Consider the following 24,846-nt stretch of genomic DNA (forward strand, 5'->3'; position numbering starts at 1 on the left):
TCGCATACAGTGTATCTGTGCACAAGGGTCTCTGGTTTGTTTTGAGCACAGTGTAGTGAGAATTTGACTTATAAGTAAGCAGTCTTCTAAACTAAAATAGGTAACTTGGCCCAGCTTCCTTTTGTTCAGAGTAAAACTAAAATTCAAAAACAAAACAAGGATTGCCTAATCAGAGATGGTTACTGGTCCTGAGTCTTTCTTTCAATTAGTTTGAGTTTTTAAAATGAAAATACTTAAGGGCATGACATAAGTAATCATACAATTCTGGGTCAAAACAGGCTTGCTCTCCTTGATCCTTATCCCAATTCTGGCTCCAGAACATGGCCCCTATTTCTCCATGGTATAAATTAACTTAATTGACTAATTAAGAAATGACTGTTCCTACTCTAGGAAATGCTTTCCTATTGGACAATTGCTCTCCGTTTGGATAAGAATAACTTCTGTCTATGGCTTAAAATGGGTTTTATATTTAAACGAATTCATATATCAACATAAGCATGTTGAGGATTTTAAGGAAATCTTTTGAAAGCTATAGCTTCCTTCAAAGCAAATAAATGGGTTTTTCAAGAAATCATACAGAGTCACCATCCTATCTTCTAAGTTAAATGACTGTCAGTGGCATGCCTGCAACTGCCCTGGCCTAATAGGATCACAGCAGGGCTTGTTAAATGCGAATACTCCATAGGAAAAAGAAGAAATGAACATGCCAACATTACATATAGGTATACTTATATGCAAACATATACACATACATATATACATATACACATACACATATGCATATGCATAAACACATACACATACACATATACATATATATGATAAGAGATGAATGTATGTATATAATGTTTATGTGACTGTAAAATGTCCTCATACTGAATGAAAACGTTAAGCTTCACTGTTTCTGGACCACCACCCACAGTCCCATCATCAACCGCTTTAAGTCCAGTAAACTTACTGGTTCTTCAGAGTGAACTTTAATGAAACTGAACTTTGATTTATCATTGGGACTTGTACTGACTGGTTTTGTGTGTCGACTTGTCACAAGCTGGAGTTATCATAAAGGAGCCTCCGTTGAGGAAATGCCTCCATGAAACCCACCTGTAAGGCATTTTTTCAATTAGCAATCAAGGGTGGGAGGGCCCATTGTGGGTGGTGCCATCCCTGGGCTGGTAGTCATGGGTTCTATAAGAAAGCAAGCTGAGTAAGCCAGGGGAAGCAAGCCAGTAAGTAACATCCCTCCATGGCCTCTGCATCAGCTCCTGCTTCCTGACCTGCTTCAGTCCCAGTCCTGACTTCCTTTGGTGATGAGCAGCAGTGTGGAAGTGTAAGCTGAATAAACCCTTTCCTCCCCAACTTGCTTCTTGGCCATGATGTTTTGTGCAGGAATAGAAACCCTGACTAAGACAGGACCTTACAAAAAGAGATAGACATTGCTTAGTTTCCCCTCCCCTAGGGAGGAAATTCTCACAGCAGATAGAAAATTCACTGTCAGTGCTTCTGTGTCTCAGGGCATTAGGAAGAAAAATGTTACAGAGGTGTAAAGATAGAAGTTGGGTGACTGAAGAAGGATTTATGTATGAAGATTAGGTAGGATGGATATTTACGGAGTGGTAAAAAAAAACCTAAAAAACCTTTTGTGTGTTAAAGTCTGAGTAAGTTATTTAAGGTACGTAAATGAGGAGACGAGATGATACATATGATATTGAGGTTTCTAAGGTTTAAAAATCAACAATCACTAAAAGTGGCTAAAATATATGTCAAATCAAAGTGTATTTAAGAATATTTGTCTCTTCAAATAGTATATGCTTAGTTAAAAGTACAGGACTGGTGTACTGATCTTCTGGGTCTTTAGGAACCAGATTTGGATGCTGTTCCAATGTGGTCAGAGGGACTAAAGGGGAGAATATTTTCAATGAGGTCAATGAACTTCCAGGGGACTGGGGGCCATCTTTAGAAAAGTTCTACAACTGTTTAGAGTCTCTTGGTTTTTCTTCAGGAAGGCCATGGAGCAGGCCCTCAAAATCATTTAGAGAATGCAGGAAATCAAGGAACGATATGATTCCAAACAAGAATTAATGATTTTAAAATTGTGTCGGCAATGCTGTGACTAAAACCATCCATCTAGCATCCAGCTTTTAATTTGGGAGAAATGGGTTTCCCTAGATTAAGGAAGTAGATAAGAACCTCCAGTCAGCCTTCAGTGGAATGCCAGGTACATACATCTCTCTGGCTCCTAGGACATCATGACTAACTTCATTACAGAGGGATTAGTTCAGGTAATGTGATTTTGTGATTAAGTTCAACAAAGATTTGTCATCTAGGTCACATAGACAGGTTCGACAGTCAAGAGAACACCTGATATTGTATGTAACTATGATCACATTTGTTACTTCAGACACTGAAATGAACTAGAGAAGCTCATTTAAAATATGGGAAAAAAGGCACACCATTGTGTGTGTGTGTGTGTGTGTGTGTGTGTGTGTGTGTGTGAGTGTGTGTGTGCAAGGTTCATTCATTCAAGGAAAAAAACAAAACAATCTCTATGTACCACTTTCCCCTTTCTCAATCTCCTCTTTCTCAGATTGGTAGCACAGAAAAGTCAGCCCTGCAAAGAGAGTAGCAGAGAAAAACAGAAGTCTAAAAAGCCACTAACAGGTCAAACCCTCCTTCCTCAGAAGGTGTTATTTACAAAGAATTAGCATTAACAGACTTGTCTAAAATCTCTCAAAGAAAGCTTCTTTAAACAGCGTTTGATTTGTCTTCATCTGACCTAATTCAAAGCCTGAGAGCTGGGAAATACTTTATCGCCCAGACATTTATTGAAAACAGTTGTGGTAACTGTTAGCCCATGGATACCTGCCAAGGGAGAGAAGAATGGGGCTGATGTGCAAACCAAAAGGGAAGATCTGAGATACAAGGTGTCTTTAGAGAGTTGAGTTTTTAATATATATTGTTTTATTATGTATACGTGTGTGTGTGTGTGTGTGTGTGTGTGTGTGTGTGTGTGCGCGCGCGCGCACGCGCGCACGCACAACAGAGTTCTTCCCTCAGCTGGAGCTGAACACAGTTGTGAGCTGCAGGATGTGGGTGCTGGGAACTTGGATCGTCTGCAAGAGTGGAATGCTCTCATAACTGCAGAGTTATCCCTGCATATACAGACATTTTTACAAAATTCAAGCGGGATGGAGCAGGAATTGGCAGCCTGGCAGTGCAGCTCTGGGACCTGTAGGCTTCCCCTGTGTTTGCCACTGAACTCCTCAGGAAGCTGAAGAGAATGGGCTGGGGAGGAGGAGCCCAGGAAGGAGCCTAAGTAGGCCAGGATGGAGGCAAAGCAGGAAAAGGCAGGGGAAGGGATAAATTATAAGAAAAAAAAAAAAAAACAGCAAAGGGGAAGAGGGGAGCAAAGGACAAATAGATACCCCCTGGAACATTTTTAAAAATCAAGTATTCAGTAAATGGGAGGTTTTGGTAGCTCTTAGAAATACTTTTGGATTGGGGGGGGGGGGGTTGGGAATCTACTTCATCTTATTTTTTAAGTATAATTAATGGGTATTTTTGTTTGTTTGTTTTTTAAGAGATGAAACCATTCACTGCTTGTTTATTTTTTGGAACAACCAGGAGATAGGGAGATACTGAATTAGGAAAGACTGCGCCTACCTCCGGAAACATTCCATATGTAACATTCCACGGAAGCGGGGGGTGGGGGGGTTGTTTTAGACCCTATGATACAAAGCAAACTTAACTGTATTTTGGATCTCAGTCATGCACTTACACCTGGAATATTTTCAGTCACATCTGGTCTCCTGTTTCTAGTAGAACAGAAACAGGACTACAGATCCACAGATCCACTCCTGGGTTCTTGCCCTGTCAGCGCTCTGATGTCTCTGGTTGTCCATTTTCCTGACAATTGTGATGTGTGCTCTGAAAGATGGGAAGTTTGAGTATGTGCTGCATACGGTGTAAAATCTTCAAATCCGTGGAAGATCATTTGTAGACACTGAAGTATGAAGCCTTATCTATTCTTCTTCTGGCTCCCAAGGAATTGACACAAAAACCCATTAGGTTTACTAAGATTTCAGCACTGGGACTGGGCAGACAGCCATCTGTTCTAACCAGTCTACTTTCCAGCCACAGGCTCCATGTTACTTGCAGTCTGTTTCTTGCCCTTGCTTGCTCTGCTCCATGTGTGTCCTCATGGTGAGCCCCTTGGTCTCCCACCCATCAGGACTCCTCCTGGATCCTGTGCCTCAGGGCCACCCTTCTCTCTTCACTTTCATTCTCTTACTTCTCTCTAGCTGGGACTCCTGGCTGGGATTGGAAGTCTAATCTTCCTCTCTCCGCTTCAGAGTCAAAAGCAGCATCAGCCCTTTATTGACCAATCAGAGGTGATGGAACACATTTTTGACATGACACTGAGACTGGAGATGATTGAGCATACTCATTGTCTGGACTCTGGACAAATGTCTGAGCATAGAAATCAGCATCTGAATGCATAGTGCATAAGACTGACCCCCAGCAATCATTAGGGGTTGGCTATGTCATGGGAGGTCTTAAGGGAAACTTGCTGCCATGTTTGAGGCTGAGACATCACTGGGATAACTTGAAAAAGAAATGAAACATGGCTCTGTGGGAGGGTTCTGGTACCTGAGCACAACGCGTGACTTCGGAATTTTGGTAGTGTGTTAAGACTGTGGATGAATTGGAACTTCTGTATTCAACCAATGAAATATCAGAAAACTCAAGCTGGATGTGGTGAAACACAATCCTAACTCTTGGGAGAATGGAGGATTGCCACAATGCCGAATCAGTCTAGGCAACTGAAGTGAGACACTGGGGGGGGGGGGGGAGGAAGAATAAGAAGAAGAAGAAGGGGAAGAAGAAGAAGAAGAAGAAGAAGAAGAAGAAGAAGAAGAAGAAGAAGAAGAAGAAGAAGAAGAAGAAGAAGAAGAAGAAGAAGAAGAAGAAGAAGAAGAATGAGAAGAAGAAGAGGAAGAACAAGAAGAACAAGAACAAGAAGAACAAGAACAAGAAGAACAAGAACAAGAAGAACAAGAACAGGAAGAACAAGAAAAACAAGAAGAAGAACAAGAAGAACAAGAACAAGAAGAAGAAGAACAACAAGAACAAGAAGAACAACAAAAAGAAGAACAAGAACAAGAAGAAGAACAAGAACAAGAAGAACAAGAAGAACAAGAAGAACAAGAAGAACAAAAACAAGAACAAGAACAACAAGAAGAAGAACAACAAGAAGAACAACAACAACAAGAAGAACAAGAACAAGAACAACAAGAAGAACAAGAACGAGAAGAAGAACAAGAACAACAAGAAGAACAAGAAGAAGAACAAGAAGAAGAACAAGAACAAGAAGAAGAACAAGAACAAGAAGAAGAACAAGAACAAGAAGAACAAGAAGAGCAAGAACAAGAAGAAGAAAGGAGAGAGATAGACATAGAGACAGAAATAACAACAAATTATGAAGGAACTCCCAAGGAAGAAAATGTGTTATTAAGCAGAAATCTGCTCATGAGGGATGTATGGATAGTCACATGTACCAGAAAGACCAGACAGGCTGATAGCCCAAGTCTCTAATCAGAAAGCAAGAGAAAACTAAAGCAGTATTTTATCCTATTGGATCATTCAATGTGTGTCCTGATATACACAAAATCATCTACTGATTGCCATGCTAGAAAAACAAAGATGTCCATAGACCACAAAAAAATTATTTTTTAGGCTTTATAGAGCTAAATGGTCAAACTCACGCAATAACTAACAACATCCACCCTCTCCACCCTACCCTCTCTCCTGCGTGAGTGTGTGTGTGTGTGTGTGTGTGTGTGTGTGTGTGTGTGTGTGTGTGTGTGTGTTGTAGATGGAACTTGGGATTTTTACTTGCTAAGTTAGTCCTTTATCACTGAGGACATCCTAAGCACTTGCTTTTTAAAATACAGTCTCACTATTAAGAACAAGTTAAACTTGAACTCATGATTCTTCTCTGTCTCTTGGTGCTACCATAGCCAGATGTCAGCTGAGACCTCGGACTGAGATCTTAGAACTACTTGTACACATGCACCATGTTTAACTTCCTTCAGCCTGATATTATTGACAGTGCTTTCTTCATAGAAAGAAAACATGTACACTGAACTAATGCCACCAACATCATCCCAGGACAAATGATGATGATGATGGTGGTTGTGGTTGTGATGGTGGTAGCAGCGGCAATGATGATGGCGATGATGATGATAAATCCCTATTTAACTTCTTTGTCATCTGATCATAGGTCACACCCCAGGCCTCTCAATAAAGCTGTCTTCCTTATGTAAGAGAGAATGATAACTGGCTGAAACCAATCTAGATTGTGTCGATTAAGAAAGTTCAGAGTAGCAGATCTCTGCAGAAAAAAACCTGGAAAGGGCAAGCAGAAGTTGTGTGCATAATCACTCCTCCTCAGCCTCGAGGTCAGAGAGACTAAGCACTTACGTGTGCACAGACTATCTGATACTTCTTCCATTGCCTGTATAGACTTAATAACATTTTTTTGAAAGATTTAAATAGAAAAGATTATTATTCAGTCTAGACTAGAATCTTTCTTGGCTGAGTTTAGCCTCTATAATTCCCTAGGTCAATCAGCACACCATGGCTTAGAGCTCAAACTAAGGACAACTGCAAACACTATGTCTGTCTTGCTTTTACACACTGAAATTGTCATTCGTTTCTGTGTGCCCAGAGGGATGCAGAGCCCAGTAAAGAGCATGGAGTGCAGAGTGATGAAAATATGAATGAATTATGAGTGAATCGCAACTATTTCAGGCCAGTGAGAAGGTCAAGGAAGAGGAACCTTCACTCTCAAAAGAAATCAGCTTTAATGGCCTCTGGTGGAGAAGTGGGGCACCATCCACTACACTGATACACGCTTTGGCTAGTCATAGCCATTAAAATTTTAAAAGTGTAGAGAGCGAGCAGATAACCGTGATCAAGGATCAACAGTGCTAATTCCAGATTTGGTGGTTGAGGGCAGGTGTGATTTCAGTACGTGCTGTAAATCTGTGTTTTGTTACCGACTGCATAGTACCCGGCTTTCCTTTCTGTCTCTACCTAAACGAAAATGAATGTGCTCAGAAACACTATGCAGGCCGACAGCTTACTTAGCCTATGTTATGCAAATAGTAGAAAAGCAAATTAGTAGTTTATTAGAGGTGGGCAGGAAAGCAAAGGATTGCAACTGAAGCACAACTGCTTAGGATTTGTATAGAAAATAAGAAAACATTTCCCAAGATCTGAACCGGAACTGCATGGGCAGACATGCTAAAACAAGTGGGGTGCTCTGCCAAAGCCTCAATTCTACAGAAAAAACTGCAGGCAACAAAGGAAGACAGAGGGCAGGAGGAACAGCCTTCCTCAGAGAAGAGGACCAAGACCCAGTAGTCAGCCCTGAAAATATATGCATACAAGTAACATTATGCACATCGTAAAGACTGTATTTATATATTCAAGAACACGCACGTAAAAAAATTAAAGAAAAAGAAGCTGGAGGTTACAGATTCGGAAGAGAGCAAGGGTGAGGGCGTGTGGGAGGGGTTGGAGGAAGGAAACAGAAAGGAAAAAATAGTGTTAGTTATAAAAGTTCCTGAGGGATGCAGAGATGGCTTAGCACTTAAGAGCACTCCTGCCATTCTAGAGGATGCAGATTCTGTTCCAAGCATCCATATCCGGCAGTTTGCTACCACCGTAACTGTAACCACAGCTCCCAGGGCTCTGAGCTCCTTGTGGCCCCTAAAGGTACACACACACACACACACACACACACACACACACACACACACACAAACATACACTTAAATATAAATTAAAAATAAGTAAAATAAAATGAAAAGATAAAGCTTCCCAGGCAAATGTTAACAGTTCAAAATCAGTAGATCACGTGACTCTAGAGCAAGAATGAAGCTGATCCAATTGCCTGTAGCACAGTAGAGCTTTAGACGCTAACCTAACAGGGGATAAGGGAATGAAGGAAGGACAGACACACAGACATTCACGCAGAAAGGCTGGGATGAGGTGGGTTGTACTTGCTCTGATGGAGGACACCAAGTGAAGCACACACGCGCACACACACACACACACACACACAGAGAGAGAGAGAGAGAGAGAGAGAGAGAGAGAGAGAGAGAAAGAAAGCTCAACAATTTACTTCACACATTAGAATCAAGGTATACCCTAAATAAGGAGGCAGGTGCAGCTAACCTCAGTGGATTGGCTGTGGGGAGCAGTCTCAGGCTGCAGTCCTTAGGGAAGGAAGCTGTGTTGAAAGACTCTACAAACACTGTCCACATTTGCACCAGAGGAAGGCTTTGCTGCCCCTCGACAATGCATAGTCACTCACAATTTCATCTACTCTCCATAAATACCTTCACTTAGTGATATGCCAAACCATTTGGTTAATGAAAGAAGTAAACTACTACTAATTAAAGGGCTAAGTAAGTCAGTCCAAATGTAAAGATTATAAAGGTATGGTTCTATATACTTTCTCAAGCACATGTACGCTTATAAATTCCTGCCATCTGGCAATGATACTCTGAAAAGAGCATAGATCACACACTGCAGGAGGTTAGTAGCAAAGGTAGTTCTTTTTACCTCATAGACATTGAATTGTGACTGTCCTCTTGAGAGTTCCCGATAGCTTGTTGTAAATTCCCCAATGAAATCATGACTGAAAATGAGAGGAGAAAAACGAGTGCAGCATTAGCTTTGTGCAATTCTCATTCATGTTTCAAAACATTTTATAAAGGAAAAACTTGCTGATTATGAAAAATGTTTACTATATTTATAAATAAAACTTTATGACTTAGAAGATCCCTTGAGAAATATATTTTATTGTATTATATTAATCATATTATATTAATAAATGATTTTCCTTAATCTAAATTTCATAATCAACAATCTTATTTCATTAATATTAATAATTCATCAAAAGAAGGACATGCACATTATAAGAGCTGGAGAGGTTACAAAGAGCTTGACAAAGGTTAGAAACACTTTTCTTTTCCCATGCCTGAGGAGGATTATCTTGATTGTGTGGCTTGAGATGGGAACACTCGCCCACTGTGGGCAGCACCATTCCCTAGGTGGGATCTGGAGTGTAAGTAGATAGGGGGAGCTGTGGAGCAGCATGAATTCCCTGCTCAGTACTTCTGTCATTGTAACTAAATCAGCTGTGCAGCAATACGCATCCACTAATACTTCTGTGTCATGTGACCAGCTGCTTCAATTCTGCCACCTTGACTTTCCTGGCATGATGGACTGGCTGTGCCTTAAACTGTGAACTAAATTAAATAAGCCTTTTGTCCTTTACGTTGCTTTTGTCAGTTTTTTTTTAAACCACAGTAACATGAAAGGAATCTAAGACAGAGCTAAAATATTAGTATATCAATATTAATAAATATCAATGAAAGGTATGCCACAGTAGTTTTTGTGTCACGGAACTTGCAAGCTGTTCGTTGTCATAAATGGATGATAAACCTTATCAGAACTTAATGTTTAGCTGTGAATCCCTTAAAAAGTCAAGAACCTTCCCTAGTGAACAGTATTAAGCAATGAATACTTTGTGTTTAACCAACCGTGTTGTTGTAAAAATATAAAAAAATTAAAAAAAGTATGGTTGTCTTTTATCCCCCACTAGGTGTACACCTCAGTGCCCCAAGATATCTTCTAGATATCTTACTTCTCAGTCAGCAAAGCATCTCACCCACTCTGCTCCATCCCAAGTCACACTGCCAAAGGCCTCTCTCTGAGCCATCAGCAATCTCTCTACCTATCTAGTTCCCAAGGCAGGTTTCCATGCCAGAAGCACACATCCCAACTCTGTGGCGGCCCAGAACAGCCGCTGCACACTTTCTTACACTTAAATTGCTAAATGAAAGAACACACAACACAATAACCTTTGACCCAATTGATAAGATATAATTGCCCACTTAAACATCCAAAGCCCTGTACACATCCATCCCTTAAGAACATTAATAACAACCTGTAAATACACAGAGTGGAGTCTTAATGTCAGCCTCCATTGCTGTCCTTCAGCTCCTCTCCCTGTCCCTCCTGTCTCTTCCTCCTTTCCATTCTGTTTCCTCTCCTCCTCTTCCTTCAAACTTTCCTCCTGCCCATCCTTCCTTCTCGTCCAATGACAGGCCTCTTTCTATCTTGTACCTGCCTTACCTGTGACATCATCCCACACAACCAAAATCCTAATTTCTGAAAGTAAGGTTTTTGGAGAAAAATAAAGCCAAGTCACAAAGAAAAAGTACATAAACATTTTATTACAAGAAAATTGTTTCTTTATAAGCACTTGAGGCGCAATTCATTTTGATGTCCAGCATCCCCTTATCTGAAAGGTCCTGCATATACAACACTCTATTTTATATATGACAAAACCCTTGGAGCAGTCTAATCTTGACTCTACACTCTACACAGTTACACATGGAAAGGAAACCTTTACTACTGGCACTTCAGTGTTTTTACATGTCTTAAGAAATGTGGAAACATGAATTTAATCAAGATACACAAAACAATTCTTTTGAACATGGGAAGCCCACCCTCACATCCACGATGCCTTTTAAGAAACCTTGTAACTCTCTTGAGTCCCTAGCGATTCTATGTAGAACCTTGCCTCTCCCTTATGCAACACTCAGGTGTCTTAACTAGTAACCATGGAGATGATGAAAAGCTGTATGTACTGAAGCAATTCGACTCTGCTCTGAAAGATGCCACACGTTCTAAAATGCAGAGAGAATTTGTGATTTCTTCCTAGCAAAATGCAGCCTATGCTATTTTCTACAGAATCCCTTTTCCTACCCTTACTGTTGGAGCCCAGGGTCCTGACCCTACCTCTTGGTGTTGATGCCCCTCTTTAAGATGTAATTGTTCAGAACAAGGCAGACCATGAAGAAATGAAACAGTGAATGTAGTATTGTTCCCCGTGTTAATATGATTCAAGACAGCCATCTTACAAAAACCAAACGCTTGTGAAACTGAAACATCCTTGTATTGTAGCAGATAACATGCATTTAGTCAAAACTTGCATGGCAAACCCACGACAGTGATATATAGGGAAGAGAAAAACATTATTTTACCAATGTAGCCCCGGAGAAATAAGAATACAAGACTTGTCAAAAGTTGCTCAACCTAGACGCAAGCAGATAGTCTCAAGAGGACCAGGGATGCGATGAGAGATGAGTGGATTAGTGTTAATGCACAGATTTGCTTTATCATTCCCAGGCTTTATGAACGGTACTATTTCAAATACTGCATATTAAACTATACATACTTCAAGAACATGAAAATTGTTCCGAATTTACTTTTTAAATATTTGTGGGTATGTGCATGTGTGGTTGTGTGTATGTGTGCCAAGTGTGTGTGTGTGAGCACATGTGGTGTGTGTTATGAGTATGTGTGTGTGTGTGTGAATGCAAGCATATGTGTGATAGAGAGAGCGTGTATATGTGCTTCAGTGTGTGTATGTGTGTGTAAGTCGTGTGCATGCAAGTGTGTGTGTGTGTGAGAGAGAGGATGTGTGTGAATGTGTGTGTGTGTGTGTGTGTGTGTGTGTGTGTGTGTGTGTGTGTGTGTTTAGACACATATGCCTGGGCGCCCACACTATGGTTGCTTACAAGGGTATGGAGTGTCCACCTTTATTACTCTCTGCCTATCCCTCTAGGTAGTACCTCTCTTTGTACTCCAGTCAAAGCTGGCACTACAGGTATCTGTGGAATGCCTAGACTGTGACACAGATGCTGGCACCCAAAGTCTGGTCCTTATGATTGCACAGGTCCTCATAATTGCCATCTCCTTACCATATATGTGTATGTGTATGTGTATGTGTATGTGTATGTGTATGTGTATGTGTATGTGTATGTGTATATCTGATCTCCATTTTTTCCTATCTACTATTACTGGATTCTACTAAAATAAAAAGGACATTAAACTTGCTTTAATAATTTATCTGTTTGTTATGTTCAATATAATACTGAAAATTTTTGCTACATATAGAAATATGGTGAAAATCATTTGAAATCAAATCATAAGCAACAAATTCCTTGTAACTTTAATAATAATGTTCTCAGTATGTTGTATTGATTTGATGGTAACTAAATACTTTGTTCTCTGAACTCATTTCCAAAGCCAAGTTCAGTTTAGTGCCTTCTGTATGAGTTACATCTCTTTATGTGATTATTGCTCACGTTTTTATAATACATATTGACCAAAGGTGTCAATTGTGTTAATTCCTGAAGCCCTACAATCTGAACACAACTCTGACTGCTACCGCCCCACAGGTCGTGGGGCTGTTGGATTATACTGAGGGCTCTGTCTTCTGGGGCAGTTCTGATGGTTTTCATGCTTACTTTCCCAAATAAGAACTTTGTAAAGGTGTAACAGTTGGTTGATACATCCCATTCCTTTCTCTACCATGCTGTGGGCCTGAGTTACTTTCAATTTCAAGACATGTATATATACATACATACACATATGTGTATGCCTTCACCTAAAACAATGTCTGTCTTATTTCAAAATTAGATGTTCATTTTTTTGAAGCCCTTAACACAGTGCTTTCTAATTTTTTCCTATAGTTCAAAACACCTATATAGGTAGTCAGTTAAAATGGTTTAGTCATATTAAGCATATGAGTTTGAAGTGTCCAATAATATAGCATGGCATTTTGAAGTTATATACACAGATGAGGCCTGCATAAATTCCAGGAGGTTCACTTCTGCAGTCCTTCTCTTTGGGTCAATGTCACACCTGCAAGCATTCCCTTTAGGGTACAGCATGGTGTGGAGTCTTCAGGTCTGAATCCACACAAATGGGTAGAACTTGTTAAAACCTGAATATAAAAATGTTCCCCAATGGGCTCACGTTTGCTTGTTCCTAGGCTGTTTTTCCTATTTGGGAGGCTGTGGAACTTTTAAGAGATGATCTGGGTCCTGGCTGGCAGAGGTTAATCACAATCCAGTGTCAGTTCTGTCAGTCTGTAGGCTGATCCTCTGGGATATACAGGACAGCATCTTCACATGGAGATGGAAATGGACGGAAAGTCCCCAAAACCCTGAGCCAAAAAGAAGTGCACCCTCTCTTGTTTCTGTTCAATACTTCAGTCACTAATACATCTTCCCTACGAGGGCAGCCTCTATCTCCACGTCTTCTCGCTCCATTTATATGCCCCGTGTTTTCCTGTCTTACTTAATTTCTGCCAGCGGCGGCAAGCATTGTATAGTCTTAGGAAATAGTAAGGACTTGAAATGTGAGCGGCCGCGGCAGAGGCCGTGGCAGACCTCTCCCACTCAAGTGCAGGGAGCTAGACACACAGCTGCAAACACTCCTCCTGTATAAACCCATGCTCACAGAACGACAGTAGTCTTTGTCCCCAAGTGTTGACACCAAACAACGACAAGTCACGTGCACGTCAGACTCGAGGTTGCCAATAACCGAAGCAAAAAGCTGTCTTTGTAAGTCCACGGGACAATCTTAAGGCTGCTCCCCATTTTGCTAATGGTCATAACACCTCTGACTTTAATGCACTCACTGTTGCGTAGTTCAGATACCCTTACGGTTCATCACTTGGTCTCCAATTGTTGGTGCTTTGGGGCTAGGTTTAGGAGGCGTGGCCTTGATAGAGGAAGTACGTCACTGGGGGGCGGGCTTTGAGGTTCCAAAGCCTAGAGCATTTCCAGTGCGTTCTCTAGTTTGTGCCTGAGCTTCAGGTTGTGAGTTCTCAGCTTGTTGCTCCAGATGCCCTACCTTACCCGTGTCCCATCATAAACCCTCAACATCTGAAACCAGAAGGCCATATAAACTCTTCATTCTACATGTTGTCACAGTCATGGTATTTTATCACAGCAACAGAAACACTGACTTTTTTTTAAATGCTATTTAGACTCTAATGTTTTTTTATTTTTTATTTTATTTTATTTTATTTTTGTAGCTTCCTGAAATTCTGGAAAACACTATCTAGAGCTCCTAAGAAGTCCTAGAATGGATGTGAAGCATTCCCGGGCTATATGCTGGCCTTGTGTTGTTATCTGTGGAATAAGCATACATTTCGTGGAGATGCCAGAGGTCCAACCTAAATCTGTGTGCTAGTCAAGCACTCTGCCACAAAGCCACAATCTTAACCCATCGTCCGGGTCCTAGATTATAAGTATATTCTGATAGAAGTAAAATTGTCTTCATAAGGTATATTTTACCTAGTATGATAGATATACAAATATTGAGGATAGAAACGCTGGGCAAACATTAAGTGACCCTACTGCATCTCTCATCTTCGCACCTCTGTGTTACAGGTGAGCTTCTCCGTCTCCATGGAAACTGGATGGATGCTAACACTCTCATTAGTGCAGCAGAACTAGCCTAATTTTATCAGACTTGCCCATACCTGCCCCTCCATACATTTCTAAACAAATACAAATTGTAAAGGTATATTTAATACACTTGTAGTATAAACAAATGTATAAAGATATAACTGTGCTTTGGAACTTATATATAATTAGATGTAACATATTTAAGTAAGAAGAAGTGTCAATACTTACAATTTACTTTTAACATTTATTAACTATTTTGTTTATAAATTTGATTTTACCTTATTATGTCCACACAAAGACTTGGATATAATCACATATTTTTTCTAAGATGAAGAAATCGTTTTCACACAGTTCATCACGACATGTAAGTGTCACACAGAGGCAAAAATTACATTCCTCTACTGTCACAAGTAATTTTTTTTGAAGAGAAAGTACACAGAAATGTTTGAGCATTTGTTTCATGTACACCAGATATAATTCAAACTTCATACATTACAGACAAATCTAACGTTTTAAAATACCTTGAATTCCTTGCCAATGGCCTGTATCTTAATATAGTAAAAAAAAAAAAAAAAAAAAAAAAAAAAATCAAGCGAAGGCATTACACTCCCATTAAAACCTCCTTGTTCAATAGCAAGTATGTTATATATCAGGAGCAAAAGTCTTTGATATGAAATACCTTTCTAAAATAGACTTTAAAATATCACTTTTCTCCTCTCTAGGACAAAATACCTGAAATACAACATCTACTAAGATGAGGAAGACGTGGCCCCAGAGGGCTTTAGGATGGCAGGAGCTTGTCCTCTGCTCCTCCCATCACAGAGGGGCAGGAAGGAGGAAGGGGAGAATGCTAACAATACTCAGGCTTGCTCCTTTCCCACCTTTTATGCAGATGAGGTGCCTCTCTTCTGGATTCTCTTAAGAATGCCCTCACTGAAACCTCTGAAAATGGCCTCACAGACTCAAAGGGCTTGCATCCAGCCAAGGTGGCATCGACAGAGACCTAGCAAGCTCTCTGTTACAAAGCTCTCTGCAATACAGAGAGCTCTGGTTTTGTTTGAACTGCACCAGAGGCCCTGGGTATTTGCCTAGGATTACACAGATTAGAAAATTGTTGAGAGAATATCTGAATTTAAAATCTTTACCAACATCATGGGCATTAAAATATTCATACTGTGTATATCACTTAAGTTTTTCGCTATAATTTGAAAGTAATTGGATTCTAGACTTAAGCTCAAGCATTAATATATAGAATATTGAGTTTATGAGATTTAGTAAGCACATGGTTACAAAAGTTGACACTATCGGCTACTGATAATGTTGTTATAAAGGGCAAAACAAAATGTCATTAGCGGCTCTAATAAAAAAAAAGACAATTTTAATTTTAACCAAAGGACTGAAAAATGAAATTAAAACAAACAAACAAATCCGGATACAGCCCCTGTTCAACTTTTCCATTTGTTCCCCTGTCTGTCACTAGTAGATAGCTATAAGAATTCAATTCTATGACATCAGTTCCTTTCTCGAATACTTGCAAGTAATACATTTGTTCAAGAATAGATAGATAAAGCAGTTTCCGTCGTGAAAGGATAAATGATTCAATATTTAATCATTTTCACCTTAGCTATGCCTCATGCATTTTACATATTGGAATATTTCTGACTACTGTAGCATACAGATCCACTCTTTATTTTGTGTGATCAAATTTGTGTGACTTCATAAAGGTAGATTTAATAATCTATATGTATGTGACATTTGATTTCTAGGTTTGTCTTTTTCTGTCAAAACACACTACCTGTACCTCATTAAAAGACAACGATATTGTTTGAGTTTAGTTTTGTGTTCACAGTGACTAACTGCAGAATGAAGCAGTCCATCACTTCTCAAATTACCATTCATATTTTGGTAAGAAAGCCCAAGGGGAAGGAAGAAAATGTAGCAAGAATACCATACAAACAAACTTACATAACAGCATTTCCAGCCTGAAGCAAGAAAGGAACTGGACCATTCGAACAAAGAATATGAAAATAATTAAAAACATGCAAAACCAATATGCGGGAAATTTTTGCAACATCATTAAAATAACAAATCAATGAGTTGTAGCCAAAGAACAAAACACACTCAGACAATACAAGAAGCTCACTAAACACCAATTAAAACCAGAACAGAAATTCCCTATAACATATTACAGTGAAAACACTCAATAGTCAGAACAAAGAGAAAATAATGCAAGGTACAAGAGAAAAAAAAAATACAGAAGCCATAGATAAAGAAAAACCCAGTAGAATCATAGCTGGCTTCTTGATCAACACTTTAAAAGTGCAAAGAAACTGGGGCAAATTATTACAAGTTCTAGAAGACCCAGACTACTACACCCAGCTAAACTGCTTGCCACAGTAGAAGGAGGAATCAAAAATCCACCATGCTGTAAACAGGCTGAGAGAATTCAAGTCCACTAAAGCAGCCCTCCAGAGACTGCTGGAAGCCATACATGGAATGCAGAGAGGAAACAGCCAAGAGAGAATGGGACAAAATAATTGAAAATGTAAAGCCTCAAATACAAGACAGAACACAAACAGCAAAACGTCAAAGGTCAGATGACGTCAAAGGTCAGATGACAAAAATAGCATCAATAAATGCACACCTCTCCATGATGACCTTAAATATCAGTGGCCTCAGTTCACCCATCAAAAGACATGGGTTACTTAAATGGTTTAAACAAAAGCTATCTGTTTACTGACTATAGGAAACCCATCTTACCTTCATGAAAGGACCGATCTCCAAGTGGAAGGATGGGGTTGGGAGGGGGGGTGAGGAGTACCCTAAGAAATGAGGTCACCGGGTCTCAAACAAGCAGGTGCCGTCACCTCACTATCTGACAAAATAGACTTCAAATCAAATTCATCAGAAGAGATAAAGGGCACTCTGTTCTAGTCAAGAGAACAATTAACCAAGAAGATATTACAGTCCCAAGTAGATATTCACCAACATCTCAAACACACAGTTTGATAAACAGTATACTTCCAGACTTGAAGTCACAGGAGAACACTACTCAGTCACACACAGTAGGGTGGCTTCATTCCACCCTTTCTCCAGTAGATGGATCTTTGGAACAAGAAATAAATAAATAAGGGGCTGGGGACTTAGCTCAGTGGTAGAGCGCTTACCTAGGAAGCGCAAGGCCCTGGGTTCGGTCCCCAGCTCCGAAAAAAAGAACCAAAAAAAAAAAAAAAATCCAAGAAATAAATAAATAAACAGAGAAATAGTCATATTAAATGACGTCACATATCCAACAGATCTAGCTACAGATATCTGGAAATATTTCACCCAAGCATCATTCTACTCTGAAGCCCACAGAAAATTCTCCAAAACAGACCACATAACAGGCACTAAACAAATCTCAACAAATACAAAAAAACCAAACCAAACCAAACCAAAAAACCCTGAAATGATTCCATGTATTCATCTGACCACAGTGAAACAAAGCTTGGCACCAACAAGCAAAGAGTCTCTAGAAATTACATAAACTCACAAAGATTAAACATCATACTACAGAACAATGAGTGGGTCAAGGGAGTCAAGAAAGAAATGGTTCCAAAGGTGCTGAACAGGGAAGTGATGGGCAAATTAATTACAGGTGAAGTCTCTCTAGCGCTCAGACTCTAATGTACTAAAGTCATTTGAGATAATTTCATATTTCAAGTGAGGAGATGCCACTAACACCTGTGCCAGTTGAATGCTCACAGGGAAGACATCAGCTGCTCCTTCAAGGTGTTCCTTTCAGCTGTGCAATGGATACAACCACTGGGTGCAAGCCTGCGGGGGCACCTGACTTGCAAGTACTGTGTGAGCAGTAAAATGCTCACATAAACCCCGTGAGCTTGCCTTAGCATGGAAACCCAGCAGAAAGAATTCATTAAGTATGCTAATAAAAAAAGACTTGAGTGGATCCAGGTGTCTAAAAAGCTTTCCTGTGGTTAATGACATTTCAACGGGGCCTGGACAGAAAACCTATGATTAGCAGAGCATGCCTTCTCAGATGGGGAAGATGCTAGGAAAGTTTTGACAAGGCAGGGTACACCAGGACACTGTGTAGTTGAAAATGGCTGACAAATTTGCTGACACGTCTCAGAAGAGCACCCATGGGAAATGCTTATGTAAGTTTCTCAAATTTTTTATTAAGATCTAAAGATTCCAAAATCTTTCAAGGTAGAAAGATTAAAAAGACAATTAAAAATAATTAAAACGTTTTACATAAATATTGGAGCCCTCAAGTGAAGCCACTATAATAGGTCAACTGTTCAACATACAAGTGCTTATGACAATTTATTGCTAACCTAATTGAACAGATTTTTTTTCTTAACTCATTCAAATAAGTGAAGGTACTCAAGAATTAAAAATTGATTAAGGATCTAATAAACACATAATTAAAAAAGCTCGTCTTGAGCATCATAATTGCAAATTAAAAGGTCAGGGGACAGAAAGTCACATGCTACTTTGAAAAGAAAAAAGTAAGTAGATGGAATTAAAAAAAATAGATTTGCCTGAATAACACTGTTTGTACAATTCCATTTACAACATTAAAATTAAAACCTCAAAGCTTGTGGCCTGCATACACAGGGCAGTAGGATTAACTGCACGCAAATAATGGGCTAATTTTAGGGGAAGATTAGAGACAGCGAACGAGGAAATTGAAAATCGATGAGGAAGTCATGAAAGGTTTATAAAATGATCTAAATGAGGTCTCACATCTCACGGTAAGCACAGGAAAATTCTTAAGCCCTGGGCTTAAGATGGCAGAGAATGAATCCCAGAACCGCAACCTTCAACAAGCCTACAAAACTTACCAAAGGGAACAGACTAGAAGGCCTAGCATTTGTGTAGCATTTCACAGAAAAATAAAGTTCGTGCTTACTTATGATAAGTACCATTATTTGACATGAGAATGCTGGGTAGCGTGCAGTGGTCCTAATGTCACTTATCATCCCCTACTTAGCAGTCTGAAGCCGGGATGTAATGACTGGCATTTCACTGGCTCAATCTTGTCATCAAATCATCATGGAAGTGACTGCCTACTTAGTCACCTACTGCAATCAGTCACACATTACAGCTTTGCAGATTTTATGCAGAACTATTCCATTAATGGGCCCCTATTTTAAATCAAACCAAATTCAGCTGAGGTTACTTCTAAGAAATTGAGGCTTTTCAAGGACATCACCGTTGATGGTTTTATGACCCTGACAAGTCTGCTCCTTAGCATGTTAACTTTCATTTTTTAAAACGAAGTTTTAAATATTCTTCCACGTCCCTTAAAGACATGACAGTTAGGAGACTAAAAGGAGCACTATGCTGAGTTTAACTTGCTATAAATTGAAGACATCTGAGTTGATTCCATATCAACTCATATAGGAGATGACATAAGACAATTCCCCTCTCAGGCCATTGTCACTGTGCTTGAATAAAAAGTCCAGATAACTACATTTCTTCTAGACGGGATCAGGACAGGACATTCAATATGAACTAGTAACTGCTGGGCAGTATTACAATAATCTTACATAGACTTCATACCCACAAGGCTTTCCTCACAGAAAGAAATCCAATGTCACATGACTGTTTGAAGTACCCATTCTTGTGACATTATTATGACTGCAGTCAACTCTAACTTCCTTATGAGTAAAACATGGGTTTGTGAGAAATCAAAAGAATCTTCCACATTTTTTTTTGAGACAGGGTTTCTTCATGTAGCCCTGGCTCTCCTGGAACTCACTATGTAGACCAGGCTGGTCTCGAACCAGGAGATCCATTTGCCTTTGCCTCCAAATTGCTGGTATTAAACATGTGCACCACCATTGCCTGACTTCCACTTAAATTTTCAGTTGAAATATTACCTCTCAACCAGTGGTTCTCAACTTTCTTAATACTGAAAACATTTAATATAGTTCCTTATGCCGTGGTGACACCCCCAAACCATAAAACCATCTTCATAGATACTTCATAACTGTAATTTTGCTACTTTTATTAAACTTAATGTAAATATCTGTGTTTCTTGATGGTCCTAGGTGACCCCTATGAATGGGTGGTTCAACCTCCAAAAGGTTGTGACTCACAGGTTAAGAAATTCTACTCTGTACTATATAAACTAATTAGTCTTGTATGGTTAAGTAGCCACACAAAGTAATACAGACAGAGAGTGTGTTTATAATAGAGGTTATTAGTCTCAGGGTCTTATAATTAGGGAATTGCTTTATTTCTAAGCTATATTCCAGACGCTTTATTTATTTTTATTTTTAGACAGGACCTCATTAATCACCTAAGGCTGGCTTTGAAATAACTGTATAACTGAGACAGGCCTGGAACTTCGCTTCTTCCTGTCTCGGCCTCTTGAGTATTGGGATTATGAAAATGGACACCATGCCCACGTGGTATAATATCTCTTACAATTCACATCATATAGATGACATCATAGCCAAAACAGTGCTATGCAATGACGCATCCCCCGCATGTGGTTCTATTAGTCACTTGAAATATGAGTCTGAACTGAACTGTGTCATAAGCAGAACACATATGTTGGATGTTAAAGTTGTGTTAAAAAGTGCACTTGCTACCTTAACCATGGCTATATAACTCTGAATTAAAAGGTAGCATTGTATGTACCTAAGAGTGAACCATTGGTACAATTAAGCCTGAACCACTGTTACATTGTATGTACCTAAGCCTGAACCACTGTTACATTGTATGTACCTAAGCCTGAACCACTGTTACATTGTATGTACCTAAGTGTGAACCACTGATAATATTGTATGTACCTAAGTGTGAACCACTGTTATACTGATGTTGTTGGTTTACTTTCACTTCCTAATGTTGCCAAAAGAAAATTGAAAATTATCCATCACCTGACTTGGATTATTTTCATTGAGCAATGACAGTCCGACTGTTTAAAACAAAAAGATGATCCACTTGGCTGAGCATGATGACACAAACCTTCCATCTCAGTACTCAGGAGGCAGAAGCAAGTGAGCCAGAACTATATAGTGTTTCAAAAACAAACAAAACCAAAAAAAAAAAAAAACCCCACTAATAATCCTTTTATTAAAAGAAGCACCAATAGTTCTGGCTACAGGAAATGGAAAATGAGAGAGATATAGAATTTCACACATCAAAGATGGCAGAGAGGAAACAGCCATGTACTAGAGATCTTTACACTGTGTTGTAAAATGTGGAAGTCATACTGGGAAACTGTTCGTTAACAAACACATATGCAGTACCCATGTTATACAGAACATAGGCTATCTATCAACTGGCATAATGATCGATTTCGGTGATTATTATTAAACTCTAAAATTAGCATTAAAATTAAACACTAAGTTTTATTACCTGTATTATTTTATTTTAGAGCCTAGCATGCTCTTTTCAAGTCTCATTGTTTATTCAATTGGGCATGTTACTGAGACTTTTAACATCAATAATTTAATTTAGCTTTTTATAACTCATCCATAAATTGAAAACATAGTTAAAATTTAAGCAGCTACGTCTGGGCACATATATGATATAGAATTATGTGTTAACATTTTAAATCAAGATGCTGATCTATATTTTAAATGAAGGCAAAGACCCATTGTCCTAGAAGAAAAAGGAATCCACTAAAGAGATTGCAACCTTACTGACCAGTCTGTTCACACAATTCATGTCCAAGGAATATTTAAATTTCTCCCTAAACATCTTTTAGTTTTCTAACATCATCCTTTTTTTTTTTCAGTCTTCTTGGGATCAGATATTTTCTTTGGCTCTAAATCTCTCAAAAGTCAATGATTGGCTGGGGATGTAGTACAACAGGGCCCATAATGGGTAAAATTCAGGTTTTAATGCCATCATCATAAAAAATTGTGTGTTTTTTAAATTACTTTTTAGATGTTGTGATGTGATATGTGTGTGTGTGTGTGTGTGTGTGTGTGTGTGTATGTGTGTGTGCATTCCCTTGAGTATCATATCAAACAGTTTATAGGATTCTCCACAGAACCTCTGAGCTAGAGCAGTGGAGATCCCTATTCTATCGCAATGACAATAGATGCCTCTATGTTGAACACATTGACAGAGCATCAAGACCAAGCGTGGATCCTCATATAACTTCACTTCACCCCAAAGCTGAAGAAAATGCACGGCCCTTAAAATCACATGTAAACTCATCAGTAATGAATTTTTAGAGCAGAAAACCATGAAAGTAGAAAAAGATCACAGACATTTCCATGCATTCTGAGTAGACTGCATGGCATATCAAGAGCTGGGATGGCGCAGCACGAAGACTCACCTTCCGTCTCGGTCCCAGTCATAGACCTCCACTTTGATTGTTCTACCGGGAGAAAAATACACACATGAAAGCGGCTTAATAAAATGATACGATCTGATAATACAATATGAAAAGAATCTGATCTTAACCTACAAAATAAAATTTAGTTGCTTATTTTTAGAGCATATATGCTTACAAGTTTCACAAAGTAAATTGAAGGTGATTAAGCTAATTTTATCACTACAATTAAATTTACACGTAAAGTCGGTTTCAAGAATCTATATTGGTTCTTCAGTGTCTGGAGAAAGCATGTGGACTACATAGTTCCTCAGTGGAAGGTAGACAGACCCTCATCTCCCCTCTTGGAGGCAACTGTCTTGGCATGCATTACTTCTTGCATTCACACAGATTAGAGTTGCCTGAAGAGCTCATCGCACTGTGGCTTGCTAGACCTCTTTCCAAAGGCTCTGGTTCAACGGGTCTGATTTGGGGCCTGGGAACCTTAATTTCCCAAGGTGACTAGAGAGCGTTGATGTTCCTAATCAGAAAACACCTAAGAACTGCTTTCTTACAGAAATAATAAACCAGTTAAATAAAGTTAGACTCATCCCTCAATTACCATAGGAAACATGATAACACATTGCTTACAGTTCGTAGTGGGATATTGGTTAATAGAATAACCACCCTTGGCTGTGGTGGTGCAAGTGATGCTGGGTCAGCGACATCAAGCATTCTGACCAGCCTGGGCTCCATAGCAAGGCCCTGTCTCAGCACTACCTAAAAGTAGTTTTAATTTTTTTGCTAAATACAAGTAGTAAGACTAGGAAACAGAAAAGAGATCGGAATTTTATTTTATTTATAATTCTAGTTTTGATTCTATAGAGGTGGGGTTTTTTTTATAAAAATAACCTACAATAAGCTTCCAATAAAGAAAAATTTCAGTATTATAAATCTTCAAGTGTGCTGGAAGGATCACAGGTTAGACCTTGTTAGCATGCCTTCTCTGTATCTCTGGGACCGTTATGGGCACAGTTATAGCTGAAATGCTTTTGAGGGCATCTAAGAAGTACGCTAGCCAATCAATGTCCTGCCCATAGTGGGCACCATGTGCTGCACTCTAGTAAGATAGAGGTGACGGCAGCTTGGGTCAGTGAGAGTTCATGAACCGTATTTAAACAGGAGGAGGTTAAAAGTTAAACTAGCATTCAATCTATTTTTAGCACTTACCACATGCTTCATGATCTTGAAAACAAGTCTAGTCAATCAAGTTTTAATTAGCTAACATTATGTCTATGGATTATCTCTAATCATTAGGGATTAAAATCAAGTTTAGTTGGGTGAAGATGTCACCTTCATAAAAATACAGTGCAGACTAGATCCGAGTTCCATGGACCATGAACATTCCCCATGCTCAGTCTGCATATGTCTCAGCTGTCTTACCTGTCATAATCCCCATTGCACAAGGCTCTCACTGAGATCTTGAAGGCTTGCCACACGGGGTTGAGAGTGTTTTTGACCACTTCTGTCTTGTGACAAATTGTAAAGCTGTGAAAAGAATTTTCAGTTATGAAGCTACATAGATAGATAGATAGATAGATAGATAGATAGATAGATAGATAGATGTAATGACACAAATTACATATGTGCACATGTGTGTGTGTGTGTGTGTGTGTGTGTGATTCAGTTATGATACATTATTTTTTTAGCCTTTCCTCTCCATTGGCAGAGTTAGTGTTGCACATTCTGGGCTGCCGCCACCTGTTTTAATACACAGACAGATTTACAAAATTGTGGGATTAGTTCTTTATAATATAAACAATGAGACATGTCAGTGTCTACCCTAGATAAATTTCTACAACTTCAACAAATCCCAATGCTGTTTTATAAAACCTGGAGGCACACAATAATCATTGGCTTTTGCAAATTTGCTTAAGGGACAGTCAAAGTTGATGTGACAATCCTAGAGTCACCAGAAGTGGAATTAAACAGCTTCACATTGGGGATTTTTCCTCCAAAGAAAAGTCTCGTCTGTTCAAGGAGACATTCATAATCCAGGAAGTGTTATGTTTTCTTTTAGTAATTATGTTCATTTATAGCACACAGTGTGTGGTTGTAAACATAGAACTCTCACTAGTTCAAATTCCACTGCCAGCAGAATGAACAACCTGAGCAGACTCTGTGTGGTCAGAAGTCTAGTCATGTAAGTGTAGGGCTGTG

At 39.2% G+C, this 24,846-nt stretch overlaps 1 protein-coding gene across 4 annotated transcripts in view; it reads right to left on the reverse strand.

The window, feature by feature from the left end:
• Positions 1-24,846, reverse strand: part of Cpne8 (copine 8) — a 174,024-nt gene that overhangs the window by 47,108 nt on the left and 102,070 nt on the right. For all 4 annotated transcript variants that reach the window (XM_087558325.1, XM_087558326.1, XM_087558324.1 and 1 more), the window contains 3 exon segments: positions 24,070-24,174; positions 22,651-22,692; positions 8,632-8,707 (listed from right to left, as the gene is read on the reverse strand). In XM_087558325.1, coding sequence (XP_087414451.1) covers positions 8,632-8,707; positions 22,651-22,692; positions 24,070-24,174 — 223 coding nt within the window.

Source organism: Rattus norvegicus, chromosome 7 (assembly GCF_021556685.1).
Source record: "Rattus norvegicus strain SHRSP/BbbUtx chromosome 7, alternate assembly SHRSP_T2T, whole genome shotgun sequence".
NCBI classification, from domain to species: domain Eukaryota; kingdom Metazoa; phylum Chordata; class Mammalia; order Rodentia; family Muridae; genus Rattus; species Rattus norvegicus.